General features: G+C 47.2%; 1 protein-coding gene across 3 annotated transcripts in view; it reads left to right on the top strand.

Annotated features, from left to right (window-relative positions):
* LOC136611149 (LON peptidase N-terminal domain and RING finger protein 1-like) overlaps nucleotides 1–20089 on the top strand; it is an 81524-nt gene that overhangs the window by 4907 nt on the left and 56528 nt on the right. For 2 of the 3 annotated variants that reach the window (XM_066590443.1, XM_066590442.1), the window contains exons 2-4: nucleotides 1838–1956; nucleotides 5067–5189; nucleotides 12132–12290. In XM_066590443.1, coding sequence (XP_066446540.1) covers nucleotides 1838–1956; nucleotides 5067–5189; nucleotides 12132–12290 — 401 coding nt within the window. The remainder of the gene's footprint in view (nucleotides 1–1837; nucleotides 1957–5066; nucleotides 5190–12131; nucleotides 12291–20089) is intronic. The other variant, XM_066590444.1, reaches the window with a different exon arrangement.

Here is a 20089-nt window from a genome sequence, read left to right as displayed (position 1 = left end):
CTATCAAACTTTTCAGGACATTTGGGAATGTCTCTTGGCTTGGTGGTTACCTTGCCTTGCCCCCCCTGACTATATTGGTTTAATCTCTTATATATCAAGCAGCGTCATCCGTCTTTCATCACGTTGGATATATTTCTAGCGCAGCGGTTTCTTTTCTGTGATTAGTGATTTTTTGCTGTCCGGTAAATATATGGTCTTTCCGAGGAGCTGGCTTCCTTACTCACTCGCTGTGATATATGGATTGGTTGGTACGTCTCTTGTTTATGGCCAGCCTCCCAGCGTTGCTCCACAGATCCGCTTTGTGTGTCTAGAAGGAATGGGGGCCTTGAGAGTTTTCATCATCTTCCCTGTCTACAGATATTGCTTGGTGCATCTTGCAATGGCTGTAATCTATGTCGTTATAAAACAGTGTTGAACCCGTAAGATATGAGCGTGATCTTTACCCGCAACACTTGTTTATTGCATAAGATGCTACTTTTATGTTATGAAACCTTCTTGACTCCAGGAGGAAGGAACGTACTTGTCGGAAAGTATCTGAATCTGGGAACTAATACATATGGGTTATGATCCATATTGATTGATTCCCCCCCCCCCCCCCCCAGAAGAACTTTAAAGATCTTTATTGCCTTAACAATATATCTACCAATGGCCATCAGGACTTGTTGAGTAGGAGGTAACCATGTGCAAACATAGGACCGCAACGTTGCCATTACGAAGTCTGTCAACTAGTGATTTCCGTGGGATCTTTGTTGAGTTTTGTAATCCTTAAAAACTGGAATGACCATTCATTAAATAAGGGGGAATCTGGCCAAAAAAGATCTTTTGGCATGCCCTGCAGAGAAGATCATATAGAAAGCATCCATGAGCCGGTTGGCTGATGATCTCATACGTTCATGTAGCACTGGACTGTACACCGCGTGGACGGCTTCCATTGAAGTCAAATCATCATTGCGGAATTTGAGTTATCCCCTAGTGATGACGCGGCATAATCTGTACGCCGGCCGCACATCCGCAATGCAGATTATGAAGAATCGGGAGAGGTACGCAGGAGGCACCGGCGGGCACCGAGGCAGATTTTGCTGCAGGATCCTGCTTACGGAATCCGACACGGCCGTGTGCAGTCAGTCTCAAGACAACTGACAGCTGGTAAAAAGTTAGATTAGACAGTTTAAGATTCAGCAGAGTCATTGCGATAAATCTGGTGTGTTTTAAAGGGGATGTCCGGTTACTGGACAACCTGCTCCCTTTAGTCCCCACTAAAATAAGAAAAGGAACAGTACTTACCTGGTCCCTGCCGTCGTGATCCAGCGCTGCCAAGGTCCTGGTGTTTGCTGCTACTGCTGATGTCCCTGGAAGTCACATGTCTTTCATCAGAAAGTTGGGAAAAGTAAAGGATATTCTGTGATTTTTTTTTTTTTTTTTTTGTTAATTTATTTTTTTAACCTTTTTGGAACGTTCATCCGATTTAAAAAAACAAACAAAAAAAAAACAACTTTATTTGCATCTGATTTCGGTCTATAATCGAAGGGATAAATCATTTATGCGAATGAGCCTTGAGTCTACATTGTCTAGTTACTACATGACATTAGTAAATCTGCCCCTATGTCCTTACAGTTGGTCACATGAATTGGCATCATGGCGGGCTCTGTTGGATGTTGTCATCGGTGCCATCTATATAAGTAGTAACAGAGCTGAGAAAATTAGGAGTATATAGTGCAAATGACTGAGCAGATCCTTAGATTGTTGTATCCATTCCAAGATTCATCCCTTATATATTGCAATGTGTAGCATTCTTGCCATTCACAGCATACTATAATATGGACAATGTATTTTTCAGCTCCCGAGGATGTTCCCTTGAGAATACTTCGCTCCCAGGTGTATCTGTCTTTAAAGCAATTCCCAGAATCTTTGCGGGAAGCAGAGGTGATCTGTGATCTGCAGCCACAAAACCCCAAGGTGAGTATACATCAGCTGTACAGTAATATGATGTGCTCTGCAAAGCAGGGACGATTCCTTGGCATTAGGCAGAGTAGCTATCTTCACAAGGGCACTCCTGTGCACTCAGAGGCTGCTGGCTGACAGATCTGCCGACACTGTGATAACACCCTTCACAATCTCTGCCTCTCCTGTAGGGAAGGGGGGGGGGGGGGACTGGACACATTATATTGGGTTTACTCACCATTTGGCCAGAATACCTGAATCATCCCGGGAAAGCAGAGGGGCAAGCATTCAGATACTGTTTTCCTGCTGATTGGACCATAGACTAGACAATACAGCATGGGAAGTCAGGGCAAGGAAATGCAGGACAGTGAACTACTGGCAGCATACTAGGCTTGCTACAGCCCCTTCCTAAAAGTGAATTGCAAACAGCTAAGCAATAGAAAATCAGAATTTCCAAATATGATGGTGCAAACAGCAGCAAATGAAAGGGGTAAGGAGAACCTGGAGGAAAAGTCCTATTTTGTATCTGTTTTCTCTGAGAAAGTAGATGGAACATCAACTGATCTTCCCTGTGCTATTGGGGGAATAAAAGAATGCAGGCTAGCTGTAAGTATAGAGATGGTGAGGAAACACCTAACTAGCGTAAATGAATTCAAGTCTCAAGGTCCAGATGAATTTCACCCTAGGATACTAAAGGAAACAGCAGAGGTTATTGCTGAGCCACTCGCCATAATCTTTGAAAATTCCTGGAGAACAGGAGAAGTCCCAGAAGTTTGGAAAATGGCAAATGTTGTCCCTATCTTCAAAAAAGGGAAGAAGGTGGATCCAGGAAACTACAGGCCTGTGAGCCTGACTTCTATACCGGGAAAGATCTTTGAACAAATTATTAAACAGCATGTATGCAAGTACTTGAATTAAAAGGGAGTAATTAACCAAAGCCAACATGGGTTTTTAACAAACAAGTCATGCCAGACTAATTTAATTTCCTTCTATGACAGGATCACTGGGTTGATCAGGAAAATGCGGTGGATATAGTTTATCTTGACCTTAGTAAAGCATTTGACAAAGTATCTTATACCATACTTATTGAAAAAAATGACCAAATATGGGATTGACAAGGCAACTGTTAGGTGGATTCACAACTGGCTGAGTGATCGTACTCAAAGAATGGTCATAAATGGCTGCACATCCAAGTGGAAGAATGTATCAAGTGGGGTACCACAAGGCTCTGTCCTGGGCCCAGTGTTGTTCAACATTCTTATAAATGATCTGGAGGAGAGAATTGATGGAAAACTGATCAAATTTGCCGATGACACAAAGCTAGAAGGAATAGCTAACACTATGGAAGAGAGAGAGAGAGTATTCAAAAAGATCTAGCAAAGCTTGCACAGTGGGCGGCGACTAACAGAATGGTATATAACAAGGAGAAATGCAAAGTCCTACATCTGGGCAAGAAGAATGAAGAAAGCACATACAGAATGGGAGGAATTGGGCTAAGCAGCACATGTGAAAAAGACTTGGGTATACTAACAGATCATAGACGGAACATGAGTCAACACTGTGATGCAGCAGCCAAAAAGGCAAACACAATTCTGGGATGTATTAAGAGAAGCATGGAGTCTAGATCACATGAGGTCATTATCCCCCTCTACTCTTCCTTGGTTTGACCTCATTTGGAATACTGTGTCTTTTTTAAAGTGGGGTGCCCAGAACTGGACAGAGACAAACTGGAGCAAGTTCAGAGAAGAGTTACCAAGATGGTGAGCGGTCTGCAAATCATGTCCTATGAAGAACGGTTAAAGAATCTGGGAATGTTTCGCTTGCAAAAAAGAAGGCTGAGAGGAGACTTAATAGCTGTCTTCAAATATCTGAAGGGCTGTCACAGTCCAGAGGGATCAGCCCTATTCTCATTTGTGCTAGGAAAGACTAGAAGCAATGGGATGAAACTGAAAGGGAGGAGACACAAATTTAGATATTAGAAATAAACTTTCTGACAATGAGGGTGATCAATGAGTGGAACAGGTTACCACAGGAGGTGATGAGTTCTCCTTCAATGGAAGTCTTTAAACAGAGGCTGGACAAATATCTGTCTGGGATGATTTAGTAAATCCTGCACTGAGCAGGGGGTTGGACCCGATGACCCTGGAGGTCCCTTCCAACTCTACTATTCTATGATTTTAGAAAACTTCAGGTATGCTTTAACGACAGGACTGGGGCACCTATACACATCAAATAGATGACACTTGTTGGGGTAAAGAAGGATCGGTCTATTGAATTTCAGCATGCCTCACTCATTCTATTGGCAGATAAGCCGCTGCCAGAGGTGTCTAGCAGACGATTAGTATTAAGAGCATGTGCACACACAACTGAGCCGGGCATGCATGGGGAGTTTGGGAGGAATAGCTGTCGGCTGAACGCGTGTTTTGTCTGACAGCTATCTAAAGCTTATGGCCAACTTATTTTAGAATCTTTTGTCAGTGTCTGGCTGCTCCTTCCATGCTGAAGTCAAGACCTGCTGACCTTTCTTAAATGATGTATGGGGAGGAACATTGTGAGAACTCCGTACTGAGAAGTAATAGATAGACTAATGAATAGCAATACAGAGCGCTAGTATGTAACCCAAAAACACAGTTACTCTGACAGCATGGGGATAGTAAAGGGGATGTCCAACTTACATAAAGAGTATCTATTCAGCTGGCTATGGTTAACTATAACAAGCTAAAGCCTCCTTAGCTCTCCAATCCCTGCCGATCCAGCGCTGCCGCTCCCGTCATCACTGTAATGTTCCGTATACATAAACATGACCACTGTAGCCAGTCACTATCCTCATTGGTCTTGAGCCATATACCGCCTGATTGGTCGCAGCGGTCGCGTGTATATATACTGAATGTAACCACTGCAACCAAGCACTACGCGTTCTGTAGTTGTGAAATCGGGACAGGGACCCTTTTAATATCTCTATGTGTGGGTACGTCACAAACGTAGTGAGTCTCATTGGGCCGTGCTGTACCAAATGTAGACTGAAGAACATCGGTGTAACATAAGTGGTGGAATAAATGGTGGTTTTCGGTCTCCTTTAAGTTGTGTTTGCAGCTCTTGTTTTCTCCTTGTGCTGTATTCTTCAGGGATACTACAGAAAGGGAATGGCTCTCCTTCAGATGGACAAGAAGGAAGACGCTCTTAAGGAATTCCAGCGATGCCTAGCCTTAAATCCACATTTTACTACAGCCTGTTGCGACATCGAACAGGTACGGCATACTCTTATGTTGTGTTGGTATATGTTACGTCCGATGACACTGTGATTACATGAGAATATAATAGCCACTCCTTAGTAAAACTCCTGGACAACCCCTTTAAGAGCTGTCCTCCGCATGGGTCACCAGTAGTTGATCACCCGAGTGCCTGCTTTCGTGGGATCCCAGTCGATTAGTGCTGATTACATATCAGCACTGGTAGCAAATAGCGCTGTAAACGTTGCACTGGCCAGCTTTGGTACTACAGGCACAGCTTCCATTGCATTCAGTAGGAGCTCTGCCAGCCAAACTAAATCGGGCGCAATAGGGTCACCTTCTGATTTTCCCATAAAATGTTTTTAATTTTTTTTTTTTTTTTTGTCTTTTGATTGTTTTGGGTCACAATAGAAGGGATTATCTCACCACAGCTTTTATCTGTAATGCACTCCTCCAGCACATCCTCCGTTCACTTCAGTGCGAACAGTTGAACTCTTCTGCGTTGGTCAGTCCCCATGGAAGTGGTGGTGTGCCCTCCGCTGCCCCACGGTTTAGGACACTTTAGAGAGGGGTGGATAAGACAAGCCCTTGCAGATTTTGCTGCAGATGAGCAGGTAATCCAGTCATTTGGATTTGTCGGATTTTGACCTCCTTATTGAATTCCGTAGAGAAAACCCATCACAAACCCATGATTGATCCATACCATAAATTAACATGATGCAGATTTTTAAATAAAAAAATTTTTTTTTTTTCAGTGTGTGGATGAGATTTTCGTAAATCCCATTCACTTTGCTGTTATTGTACAGTGGATTTTCCACACCCCATTCCATGTACAAAAATACAGAGTGTTCTCATCATGTGTGAATGTATCCTTCAGGTCGTAGAAAGGAGTAGAAAAACTAGGTTGTGTTATTTAAAAAACAGTGCCACGCCTGTGCCCAGGTTGTGTGCCTCATTCACCTCCGTGCTGCCAAACACAACCCATGGGCAGGTGTGGCGTTGTTTTCATATGAAGTAGCTGTGTTTTTCTAAACTTGAACAACCTTATGACACTTTTATGCCCTAGGGCAGTGATGGCGAACCTTTCAGAGACCGAGTGCCCAAACTGCAACCCAAAACCAACTTATGTATCGCAAAGTGCCAACATGTCAGGGGGCGGGGCTTATCACGACATGATTTTACCCCCGTCATTCTAAAAAGGACAGGGCTGCATAAAAATAGACAGGGTGCAGATTCTGACTGCTTTTTGGATGTGGAAAATTCTGCAGCATTTCTGCATCCAAAAAGCAGTCAAAATCTGCACCCTGTCTATTTTGAAACAGCCCTGCCAGTTTCTGCCGCATGTAAACATACCCCAGTGGTAATAGTGGCCCTCCTAGCGATAATAGTGACACCCCCCCCCCCCCACCCCCAGTGGTAATAGTGACATACCCCAGCGGTCCCCCAGCAGTAATAATGCCCGCTTCCCCCCCAGCGGTTCCCACAGCAGTCATATTACCCCCCCCCCCAGTGGTCCACCAGCAGTCACAATGCCACCCCCAGCTGTCTGCCAGCAATAATGCCCCCCTCCCCTCAAGCGGTTCCCCCAGAAATGATAATGCGCCCCCCTCAGCAGTCCCCTCAGCAGTCATAATGCCTTCCCCCCAGCGGTTCCCCCAGCAGTACTAATGCCTCACCCCCCAAAAGTTCCCCCAGCAGTCCTAAAGTCTTCCCCCCCAGCGATTTTCCCAGCAGTCAGAATGCCCCCCCCCAGCGATTTTCCCAGCAGTCAGAATGCCCCCCCTCCCCCCCCCCCGCGATTTTCCCAGCAGTCAGAATGCCCCCCCCTCCCCTCCCCCCCAGCGATTTTCCCAGCAGTCAGAATGCTCCCCCCCCCAGCGATTTTCCCAGCAGTCAGGATGCCCCCCCTCCCCCCCCAGCGATTTTCCCAGCAGTCAGAATGCCCCCCCAGCGATTTTCCCAGCAGTCACAATGCCCCCCTCCCCCCCAGCGATTTTCCCAGCAGTCACAATGCCCCCCCTCCCCCCCCAGCGATTTTCCCAGCAGTCACAATGCCCCCCCTCCCCCCCCAGCGATTTTCCCAGCAGTCAGAATGCCCCCCCCTCCCCCCCAGCGATTTTCCCAGCAGTCAGAATGCTCCCCCCCCAGTGATTTTCCCAGCAGACAGAATGCCCCCCCCTCCCCCCCAGCGATTTTCCCAGCAGACAGAATGCCCCCCCCTCCCCCCCAGCGATTTTCCCAGCAGTCACAATGCCCCCCCTCCCCCCCCAGCGATTTTCCCAGCAGTCACAATGCCCCCCCTCCCCCCCCAGCGATTTTCCCAGCAGTCACAATGCCCCCCCTCCCCCCCCCAGCGATTTTCCCAGCAGTCACAATGCCCCCCTCCCCCCCCAGCGATTTTTCCCAGCAGTCACAATGCCCCCCCTCCCCCCCCAGCGATTTTCCCAGCAGTCACAATGCCCCCCCTCCCCCCCCCAGCGATTTTCCCAGCAGTCACAATGCCCCCCTCCCCCCCCAGCGATTTTCCCAGCAGTCACAATGCCCCCCCTCCCCCCCCAGCGATTTTCCCAGCAGTCACAATGCCCCCCCTCCCCCCCCCAGCGATTTTCCCAGCAGTCAGAATGCCCCCCCCTCCCCCCCAGCGATTTTCCCAGCAGTCAGAATGCTCCCCCCCCAGCGATTTTCCCAGCAGACAGAATGCCCCCCCCTCCCCCCCAGCGATTTTCCCAGCAGACAGAATGCCCCCCCCCTCCCCCCAGCGATTTTCCCAGCAGTCACAATGCCCCCCTCCCCCCCCAGCGATTTTCCCAGCAGTCACAATGCCCCCCCTCCCCCCCCAGCGATTTTCCCAGCAGTCAGAATGCCCCCCCCCAGCGATTTTCCCAGCAGTCAGAATGCCCCCCTCCCCCCCCCCAGCGATTTTTTTCCCAGCAGTCAGAATGCCCCCCCCCCTCCCCTCCCCCCCAGCGATTTTCCCAGCAGTCAGAATGCTCCCCCCCCCCAGCGATTTTCCCACCAGTCAGGATGCCCCCCCTCCCCCCCCAGCGATTTTCCCAGCAGTCAGAATGCTCCCCCCCCCCCAGCGATTTTCCCAGCAGACAGAATGCCCCCCCTCCCCCCCAGCGATTTTCCCAGCAGACAGAATGCCCCCCCCTCCCCCCCAGCGATTTTCCCAGCAGACAGAATGCCCCCCCCTCCCCCCCAGCGATTTTCCCAGCAGACAGAATGCCCCCCCCTCCCCCCCAGCGATTTTCCCAGCAGACAGAATGCCCCCCCCTCCCCCCAGCGATTTTCCCAGCAGTCACAATGCCCCCCTCCCCCCCCAGCGATTTTTCCAGCAGTCAGAATGCCCCCCCTCCCCCCCCCAGCGATTTTCCTAGCAGTCAGAATGCCCCCCCCCCAGCGATTTTCCCACCAGTCAGGATGCCCCCCCTCCCCCCCAGCGATTTTTCCCAGCAGTCACAATGCCCCCCCCCTCCCCCCCCCAGCGATTTTCCCAGCAGTCAGAATGCCCCCCTCCCCCCCCCCAGCGATTTTCCCAGCAGTCAGAATGCCCCCCCAGCGATTTTCCCAGCAGTCAGAATGCCCCCCCTCCCCCCCCCCAGCGATTTTCCCAGCAGTCAGAATGCCCCCCCCCCCCCAGCGATTTTCCCACCAGTCAGGATGCCCCCCTCCCCCCCAGCGATTTTCCCAGCAGTCAGAATGCCCCCCCCCCCCCAGCGATTTTCCCACCAGTCAGGATGCCCCCCTCCCCCCCAGCGATTTTCCCAGCAGTCAGAATGCCCCCCCCCCCCCCAGCGATTTTCCCACCAGTCAGGATGCCCCCCTCCCCCCCAGCGATTTTCCCAGCAGTCAGAATGCCCCCCCCCCCAGCGATTTTCCCACCAGTCAGGATGCCCCCCTCCCCCCCAGCGATTTTCCCAGCAGTCAGAATGCTCCCCCCCAGCGATTTTCCCAGCAGACAGAATGCCCCCCCCCTCCCCCCCAGCGATTTTCCCAGCAGTCACAATGCCCCCCCTCCCCCCCCCAGCGATTTTCCCAGCAGTCAGAATGCCCCCCCCAGCGATTTTCCCAGCTGTCAGAATGCCCCCCCAGCGATTCTCCCAGCTGTCAGAATGCCCACCCCCTCCCCCACATACGTACCCCTCCTCCTCGCGGGAGCGCCGCTCCTCTCCTGCCTGATCCCAGGTGCTCACTGAAGGCAGTGTGCTGCTGTTGGATGCCTTCTCCTCCTGCTCTTGCGGAACCAAAGTAGGAGACGTCGGGGGACGGGGGAGAAGGATCCTAGCTGCACACTGACTCAGTGTGCGCCGGGATCAGCACAGAAAGCAGCGCTGAGTGAATGTCAGCAGGGGAGCCGCGGACCCTGCAGGCATTCACTAAGGTGGTGAGCGGCAGATGGCGGCGCGTGCCAGCAGGGAGGGCTCTGCGTGCCGCCTCTGGCACGCGTGCCATAGGTTCGCCACCACTGCCCTAGGGTGTACACATCCTGGGCACACAGTTTGTATGGAGTGGGATCAGTAGTCCTAACAGCGGGTGGCAGCCTGTAACAGCTGCGATCAGCGTTCATTCCGATTGCAACGATTTAATAGACTTTAATAGCGGCATTTAAATGTCCGTATGGCTCTCTAGAGATGAGATTGCGAGGAGCCGTTCAGTTGCCATGGCATAACTGACACTAGCCCATCTTGATAAACTGCCTGCTAGAACGCACTATAATGCAATACTATGGTATTGCATTACACCGAGGGTTCAAACGACCTTAAATTCAAGTTTCCATATGGGACTAAAAAAAGGAAAAAAACGTGAATATGAGTTAAGAAAACTTTTTATTAAAGAGGTTTTGTCATTAGAAAAAATCTATATTTACCTATTCCTTCCCAGAAGTCTTCCTATTGCATCTACTCCACGCAGATCTTCTCCTGGCTCCTCCAGTTCCCCGGGTCAGCTCATCGCAAGCTGGCCGGATCCTCTTCTTCCTGTTGTGTAGCATCCATTCTCAGTATTCTGCTTCCTGCAGGTCAGTGTACGCTACGTCACTAGTGACGTAACGTTCACTGCCTAGCAGGGAATGACGAGCTATTGCCGAGACTGAGCATGCGAGCGGTCTCGCCGCGAGTGTTCATATACTATTGCCTCAAGACAGTGTGCATGCGCCATCTCTGCAATAGCCCGGCATAGGATTCAGCATGCTAGGCAGTGAACGCTACGTCAGGAAAGAGACTGCCGAGAATGGATGCAGCATCACAGGAGCAAGAGGATCCTTAACGCTAAAGGACGTACATTTATATCTTGCAGCATTTGGGTATGTATGAAGAGAGATCGTGTGGCGATCTCCCTCCATACAACATGGGCGCCAGTTGTTCCTTGAAGCCACTACCCAGCTGCAACAGCACCGATAAGCTGTGCAGCTCATCAGAGCATTTAAATCCCCGGCCGTTTTCAGGGGTCCCGAACGGCCCTCTGCGATTAGACTGCAGGGAGCCACGTGGGTGTCATTGCAGCCGGGGGGCCTTCTGAAAGGCGCCAGGGCTTTCATGGCAGAATGCCTATCAAGTCATGCGCGTGGGCTGGCTTGATAGAATACCTACCCGATCGCAGTATGATGTAGTGCTATGCAGGAGCAATCAAAGCATCGCTAATTGTTGTCCCCCTGCGGGACTAAGAAAAATTTTGTCATTCTTTTTTTTTTTTTTTTAAGAAACAAGCCTTCAGACATCTCAATGGATAAATAAGAGTTACGATTTTTAAAAGAGGGGAGGAAAAAACAAAAAAGGGAGGAAAAGCAGGGCCATGTCCTTAAGGGGTTAAATGTGCGCTGCCCCACACCTGCGGTATGGCTTGTTAGATTGTGGTTTAATGTGATACTACTGCATTACATCATACTACAGGAGCGAACAAACAATCGCAAGTTCTTGTCCCCTCTGGGGCCTAAAAAAAATGTAAAAATTTGTTAAAAATAAATGGTAATGAAAGTTTAAAAAAAACCTTTTTCCATATTTATAATACAAAAAAATGTAAATAATAAATCAAAAAACATACTTGGTATCTCTGGGTCCGTAAAAGTCTGGTCTATTGAAGTGAAGTATTTTGTGAGCCAGAACAAGCAGCGGGTCCAAAATACGAAGAAAATGCAAAACTTTCCATTGTACTTTCTCTTTGTATATTCCACTCCTAGTTTTGGCTCAAAAAATACTGAGGAAAAATATGCCCGTGTGAATAACGCATTATTTGCCCCTCATGGGGAATGTCAGCAGAAAAAAAAAAGAAGCGTGCCAAAAAAAAAAGGAATAGAAAGCAATCAAAAAGCCATATGTACTCCACAATGGTACCAATACAGGACGTCATGCAAAAACTGAGCCCTCGCACAACTATTTCAATGGAAAAATAAAAAAGTTATGGCTGTCCAAGGGGGCGGCAGAAAATAATTTAGAAAAAATAAAATATCTTTGGAAAAAAATAAGTAGTACAGCAAAAAAAAAAACTATATAAATTTGGTATTGTAGTAATCACACTGCAACAAAAAGAGAAACCATACACACCCAAAATGGCGAAATTTAGATTTTTGTTTTTTTCCATTTCACCCCACATTGAGTTTTTTTTTATTAAAGTTTTTCCGTACATTATAAGGTACATTAAGTAGCACCATTAAAAAATACAACTCGTCCCGCAAAAAACAAGCCCTCATACAGTTACGTTAATGGTTAAAAAAGAAGTGTTATGATTTTTTTAAAGGGGGAGGACGAAAATGGGGGTGAAAAAAAAGAGCCATGTCCTTAAGGGGTCAGTGCTGAATCTATGTAGACAACTACAACAATGAAGCTCTGTTCTTAGCTGTCAATAAATGTTCTTAAAGGTGCCTTTAAATCTTAGAGGTAACACTGTTTTTAGTCATTTTAAAGCCTAGACTTTGAGCAGAAGCACTTTAACAAGGCCTTAATGTACCGTTATCCCCCTTAGCTATTGAGAGACTCGGGTAGTTCAGTGCCTTCATCTCTGGAGGATTTAATGGATGAGTTGTCTTGCATCTCAAAACAGACGGTGATGGATGCCTCCACCCTTACAGCACCTCTTCAAGCTGCATCCACCGGGCCACAAGACTGCAGTACCAGCAATAAGGTAAGATTGTGCACTTAAAACACTAATAAATGTCCTGCGCACACAGTAGTGTATGAATAAATAAACTGCAAAGTACCAAGTAAGCCCAAAACTTTTGAAGCTTCTCATTAACCCCTTGAGGACCAGGCTGTTTTGTACCTTTAAGGATCAGACACTCTTTAGGGATTTTACCCATGTGGTGGTTTAACTGCCCTATTTTTTTTTCCCTTCAGCTGTCAATTATCTTTGTTGCTTTTTTTTTTACATATAAGGCTATTTTTTTAATATCTTTTTCACTGACGTTTTTTCCTCTTTTTTTAAATTTTTTTATTGGGGGTAAAAAGCTTAAACAAAAGCATCCATAGGAGCCCCAGTGACAATAGTCACTGGCAGAGCTGACTAGGGTCTGCTACGACCCTGCAGCTCTGCTGTAGCAGGGAATCCCAGCAGTCACGTGACTGCCAGCTCATATAGTGGAAATTATACTTTCACTTTTTAGTACATAGCGCTCATTTAGCAATGTGTACTAAGGAAAGGAGGCATAAAAGGGTTAAAAACCCCTCCTGCCGCCTTCTCCGGGTTATCAGCTATGACTAACAGCTGACAACCCAACATTCTCCTGCTTGATTGCAGAAGCAGGGGCTTTAAACCCGGGCCATATTTTTACAGTTGGCTGGGTTTAAAGCCCAGGACCAAGCGCTGTAAATTTACAGTGCTTGGTCCTAAATGGGTTAAATGAAACCTGTCATCAACCATAAACTCGCCTGAGTGAGCATGCAGATTGTCATTCATCTCTATGGGAGTGCATGCCACACACCACAGCCTTCAGAAAAGAGTCACGCTGGCTGTGCGCTTACAGAGTTCTCCAGTGAACACCGCAGGAGATTGCGTGAGCATTCCAAAAGGCTCCCCGCACTCCACATCACCTAAATTGGAAGTACGTTAACTTAGTTTATGGAGCTTATAGATGATGTCAGGTTCCCTTTAAAGGAATATTTCTATCGGATTCTTGGCAAGTCTGATAGATCTCGGTCCTGGCTTTGTGATCTGCACCTATCTTTAGTTTTGGCCCCATCTCTCTCCAGCCTGGCTGAATTCGGTGGCTGGGACTTAGCGAGCCTCTCTATACTGTTTTCATAACTCCCACAGAAGTCAGTGAGCACATAGTTTCCATAACTTGGGAGCTAAGGAAACGGCATAGTTTACTATACTACATTGTCTACTTAAAGGGGTTTTAAAATTGCTTCACAACCCCTCTGTCTTTCCTGGTTGCTGCTGACCAAGACATGTGACTGCTGCAGCCAATCATTGGCTATAAAAGGTCATTGCTGTAGCCAGTGATTGGCTGCAGCAGCAAACAGGAAGTGATGTGAAAACTCTTTAATTCCCACTGACTTCCACTGGACCTGCGGAAACGGGATAGTGAAGTGTGTTTGGCCTGCTTTAGACAGGCTGCAATCAGGAGGCTGGAACCGGCACACGTCATGGGGCGGAGCTACGCGATGACGCGTACAAGGGGGCGGAGCCAAAATGCCGATGCTTCCGAGACGAGACGAAGGGAGAAGATCCATCTGCGCAAGCGCGTCTAAAAAAGCAAGAAGACACCGAAATTAGACGGAAACATGGTGACGAGGACGCCAGCAACGGAGCAGGTAAGTGAATAACTTCTGTATGGCTCATATTTAATGCACGATGTATATTACAAAGTGCATTAATATGGCCATACAGAAGTGTATAACCCCACTTGATTTCGCGAGACAACCCCTTTAAGAGCCTAGATTGGGAGGATCTCCCACATGTACCACCAATCGAAGGCTGCGACGTATCTTAGGCATGCAGTAAAATGCGTCACTGATAGGCTCCCAATTTTAGTTTTAAAAAAATTATATACCATGTAGTAGGTTTTTTACTACACTATTCCATACTGCATAACCTGGTAATACTGACGTATCCCCGATGGAGGCCAACAGGACGCTATAGGCCTCCCCCAGGGGACTGAATCTTTTGGATATGTTTGGCGCATATGCTAGGAGTTCAGCCAACATGGGCTCTGAGACCACCCTCACACATGTCCTTATAACAATGCTGCATTTTGTAACCCAGCGTTGGACTGCGTTTTCAGCTAAACTTTCAGCACAGTTATAAATGCAGCCAAGCAAGCTGATAATGCCAGAAATGAACAAACACAGCAGAAAACGAGGTACCTACATCGTACCGCGCTGATAACGAGGTACCTACATCGTACCGCGCTGATAATGAGGTACCTACATCGTACCGCGCTGATAATGAGGTACCTACATCGTACCGCGCTGATAAGGCACCTCATTTATTTCAGTGGGCAAAGGATTGCATTTTAAAATGCAAGAAAATAGAACAGACGCATTTTAGCGCGTGTCTAAGAAGCCCCATTGAAATCAATGGAAGCGTTTGAGACTGTTTAGCGTTGCGTTGGAAACGCGGCGTTACACGCTGGAAAAAACGCATGTGTGATAGTGGCCACTGGGGGCATTCACACTGGGGAGGAAATCATGCAATTTTTCCAGGATGCGAGAGTGAGTGAGAACGCATAATTGAAACCATTGGATTCATATTCTCATTTGTGATGTTTTCACTCTTGTGATGCTGCGTGAAAAAACAAATTGCAGCGTTTCCTTTCTTTTTGCGATATTGCCCATTGCTTTCAACGGGGCCGGTGGATACAGCGCCAGCCCTATTGAATACAATGGGAAAAGATCGCAATCCCCTGCTGTTACAGCTGTGATGGGGGATTCCTTCAGCCCCACAGGGATTGCGAGGCTGTATCTTCCAGGGGTTTCCACATGTTTTAATAGGGCCGGCGGCAGCAGCACTGACCCCAATGAGGACATCGTGATCTCCTGCTGCGGCTGTGACATCTGCTGCGGGGATGAAGGGAACCGCCACAGTGATGTGAAAACACCTCGCATCCATGGGTTTTCAGAAGGATTGCTGCAGCGATATTGGTCCGTGAATCACAGTCTGATATCCAGTGTGCTGGAGACCTTAGGGTGCTTTTAGATGGTTGCAGCAAGCAACATCTCCTGCATCCTCTGTGCAGCAGAGCATCATCCTCCCCACGGTCATTACCACCTATATGATGTGTGCGCACGGCCTGTCTCATGAAGGACCAACAAACACACTCAGCTTTACCATCCCTAGCCAATCCAGACACTTCTTTGGCTATTTCATGCACTCTTCCCCACTGGAGAAATGTCTGAGCTGTTTGGTTTTGCAAAGGTGTTACTAATTCCCTGGTTTTGACCTGTACCTGTTCACCCAGCTTTCCTGTTTTCTCCACTCCTGGCCTCAATTTGTTGTTAGACCTCGTTTTGCTGGATTGCCGCCTGCCCTGAACTTATGCCTGTTTCTCTGTTTTTGCAAGAACTCTGCCTGTCCTCTCATCCTGTGATAACTACTATGTCTCTGCCTATCCTTCTACTACGGCATTATTGTGCCTTTGACCTGTCCATATCAGCTACTGCTGCACCAGGGCAACTCTTGGGGTAACAATCTGGGGGCCCCTGTAGCTAAGACCAGAACTCGCATGGAGGGGTTAGAGGTAGAGATGAGCGAGTATACTCGCTAAAGGCAATTGCTCGAGCGAGTATTGCCCTTAGCGAGTACCTGCCCGCTCGAGGCAAAAGGTTCAGGTGCCGGCAGGCAGGGAGCTGCGGGGGAGAGCAGGGCGGAACGGAGGGGAGATCTCTCTCTCCCTCTCTCCCCCCCCGCTCCCTCCTGCTGACTGCCGCTACTCACCGCTCCCCCGCGCCGTCACCTGAACCTTTCGTCTCGAGCGGGCAGGTACTCGCTAAGGGCAATGCTCGCTCGAGCAATGGCCTTTAGCGAGTATACTCGCTCATCTGTAGTTAAAACCAAGGGTGAAAACCAAGGGACCCCGAGGTGTTTCCTTTAGAAGTAGCAAAAATTCCAATCAGTCAGTAGCACGGCGGGTCCACAGCCACATTTTGTTATCGGACAGGAATTGGACAGCAGTACATTTTGGGCTGATATCACATTGCTCTGCAAGCTATCATTCACTGATGTGATTAGAGGTCACACTGCAGACCGATTACACAGACAAGGCTTCTCGCTAGTCGCGTTTTGTAAAATCTGTATTCATTCTTTTTTTATAGCTAAAAAATAGTTGAATCCCATGGCAGGCCGAGGAGTCTTGGATAGCATTTCTTAGTTTATCTAATCTTAGGGAGCCCCCTAGTGTATAAATTATGCTACTTCTGTGCATGCTTAATGCTAATCCATTGTTAATATTGAAGTTTATGCCACTTTACAAAGTAAATACTGGAAGCGGTTGGAGAAAAATTCACATATCCGCCTCTATATCCTCCTAGGGATCTACAGAGCCTTTATGTAACACTGTAAAAAAAAACAGGACTCAATGGAGAAGACCTAGAAAACTGGTGCAAAGGGGAGAGAACCATAAGATACCAACCAGAGCTCTACTGTACTATACACTGATGAGGGGCAAGCACCCGAAACCCACTATGTGTACAGGAGTATTCTGGTTTGCCTTATATCCCTAGTCATGTTGCAAGGCTGGATATTGAATCATAGCTTAGCTACCTTCCAGTAGGTGGTGCTGTGGAGACATTATTCCTTCTCTGATTTGCATAGCTTTTTTCCCAGGGAGCAATGCATAAGCCAGAAGACTCTCTACCCTTGTGGTGCTCTCCACAATGAAAAACATTTCTGTCCTTGGACTCTTGGCATCTTATTGTTCTAAAGCTATTTTTCTTAAGTAATGCAGTAATTGTATTGACCCGCGGAATAAAGTTAGCAAGTTATTTTTACCGCACTATGAACACAATTAAAATAAAACACTTCCAGAAGTTGGTACAATTGTACTTTCTCCATTTTAGCTGACATGTATCAATTTAGAGTTCAGACATTTTTAGCTTGCAGACTGGATACTACTGAGGCGAACCCTCAGCTGTAAGAAATATTCAGATCTGCACGGTTTTCAACATCTAGTTGTGCAAAAGTGTTTCCATTGATTGGCAGCAAGCAGAGATCTTCAAAATAGTAAGCAATCAAACCCCACTCTTTATTACATAGGTGTAGAAGTTGAATTCTTAACCCCTTCACTCCTGCGCCTTTTTTTGTTTTTTCTTCCCCGCTTTCAAAAAATTATAACTTTTTTTTTTTAAACTACTACATGGCCATCCGATGGCTTGTTTTTTTTTTTGCGGGATGAGTTGTATTTTTCAATGGTACGATTTACTGTACCATATAATGTACTGAAAAATGTAAAAAAAATTTCTAAGTGGGCTGAAATAGAAAAAACTCTTAGTTTCGCAATTAGGGCTTATTCAGACGACCGTATATCGGCCGCGTATTCCCGCCGACCGATATACGGCGTCCCTCTCTGCAGGGGGAGGGGGCTGGAAGAGTTGGATTCTGCCTCCTCTCCACCTCCTCTTCGCCCCTCTGCACTATTTGCAATGAGAGGAGGCGGGATGGTAATTAGCTCCGCCCCATCCCACCACCCCTCATTGCAAATAGTGCCGAGGGGCGGAGAGGGGGCGGGAGCTCAGTGCACTGCTCCCGACTCTTCCAGCCTCCTCCCCCTGCAGAGATGGACGCCGTATATCGGCGGGCGTGAATACGTGGCCAATATACGGTCTTCTGAATAAGCCCTTATTTTGTAGAATGAGTCAAAAATTGCCCGTTACCGTTATTCTGTGGGACAATGGAATTTTTTTTCCATTTGCGAGGGCTTGTTTTTGTGGGACAATCCGTAATTTCTGTTGGTATCATTTTGGGGTACATAAGCCATTTTGATAAATTTTCATAAAATTTTTTCTCGGAGAGCATTGCGTCACTTTTCTTACTTTGTTCACCCTGTGGGATAAACAATACATTATTTTAACAGCTGGGACTTTTATGGACTTGTTGATACCAAATGTTTCTTTTATTTTTATTATACAAATGCAGAACTGTTTTTTTTAAATTTTTTTTTTAATGGAATAACTAGAAAAACTTTATTTAACTAATTTTTTTTTAGTCCCATAACTGATTTGAAGAATGAAAGTCCATTGACTTCCATTGCCTCCATTCACCTCGCATCACGCACGCGTAATACGCGGTGAAAGAATGCCCATGGACATTAGCCCTAATACACACAAGCAGAGTTAGCTCTGATCCCAGCTGGAGTAGTCAGCTGTTAACAGCCAACACCCGCCGTGTATGGAGAAGGCTCTGCAGACCCCACTGTCGGAGAGTGTATATGTACATCCATTAGCATTATGGGTTCATGCCCATGACCAGGTTGGATTCTGCCTGTGAAATATCACAGTGGAATCAGACGCGGCACCTCCAGAGACCCTATTCTCGCCTCTCCGGATCCGCTGCAAGTGTCTCGTCCGGCGGTGTCTGACCGCGAATTCCGCAGCAATAATCCGTCCATGGGCATTAGCCCTGAGGGGGTCAAAGCTCATGCTGTACTACTCTTAACACTATGGAGCAGATCTATTGTAAAAAGCATGCTTTGCACAACATTTCTGATGTGCTTTAGACATTTTTTTTGCGGTTTCTGAAAAGGGGGCGTAGCTTTGCACAAATGTTGACTAGAGATGAGCGAACGTACTCGGATAAGCACTACTCATCCGAGTAATGTGCCTTATCCGAGTACCGCTGTACTCGTGCTGAAAGATTCGGGGCGCTCCGCTGCTGACAGGTGAGTCGCAGCGGGGAGCGGGGCAGAGCGGGCGGGAGAGAGGGAGAGAGAGATCTCCGCTCCGTTCCTCCCCGCTCTAACCTGCAGCTCCCCGCTCCGCAGCGCTCCCCGAATCTTTCAGCACGAGTACAGCGGTACTCGGATAAGGCACATTACTCGGACGAGTAGTGCTTATCCGAGTACGTTCGCTCATCTCTAATGTTGACCCAAAATTTTGGCGCAACATCTAGTGTGACCTAAGCCGAATAATACGTGGTGTAAAGTTAGACAGAGGAAGCTAAAGATGCACCAGATGCTCCAGCATGAGCACTGGGATGAATCTGGCACATTTTAAGATTGTTTAACCCTTTCCTGACTAGCGGTCATTGATGCTTTTGTGTCCAGGTCACACTCTGCTGTTCTGGCATTCCCACTTTTTCATAAAAATCATAACTTGTTTTTATCTGTCCGTTGATAGAGCTGTGTGAGGGCACATTTTTTTGGGGGCGACTTATAGTTTTTATTTTCCGTTTCCGGGTTCATATGACTTTTTATTTTTATTTTTTTTATTCAGTTTTTTTCTTTGGGGTAGAGTGACAAGAAAAGCGCAATTTTGGCATTGCATTTTTTTTCTGATGGCGTTCACTATCTGAGACAAATAATTTGATATTTTTAATAAATTGTACCTTTTTATGGATGCAGCGCTACCAATTTTTACATTTTAATTTTTTTTATTTCTTGATGCGACAGATGGGAAGAGTTTTTAATATTTCTTATTTTTTTTGCAGTAATTGAAACGACTTTATCTTAGTTAATTGCATTATACTGTATTACAGGCTGCCACAGGCATGTTTTAACCCTTTCCAATCCACTGTCTGACGTCTGAAGACATTCTGATTGAAGCCTGTACAGCTCCGATGTCGGAAGACGTCCGGCAGGGTATTCTTACTGTATATTACTGGCCGCTCTGTTGTCGGGGGCCTCTCCGGCATGTCCTATTCCGCAGTACTGGCTCTAGCCAGCAGTTGGCGCCATTGTATAATGGCAGAAAGAGAAAGCCCCCTAGGAAACCCTGAATCCAAAATTGGATTGCAAAGGGTTAATAGGTATACAATCAGGTCAGCCCTTG

This window comes from Eleutherodactylus coqui, chromosome 2, assembly GCF_035609145.1.
Source record: "Eleutherodactylus coqui strain aEleCoq1 chromosome 2, aEleCoq1.hap1, whole genome shotgun sequence".
Taxonomy (NCBI): Eukaryota; Metazoa; Chordata; class Amphibia; order Anura; family Eleutherodactylidae; genus Eleutherodactylus; species Eleutherodactylus coqui.
The sequence above is the reverse complement of the archived record's forward strand: the minus strand, read 5'-3'. Positions and strand labels throughout refer to the sequence as shown.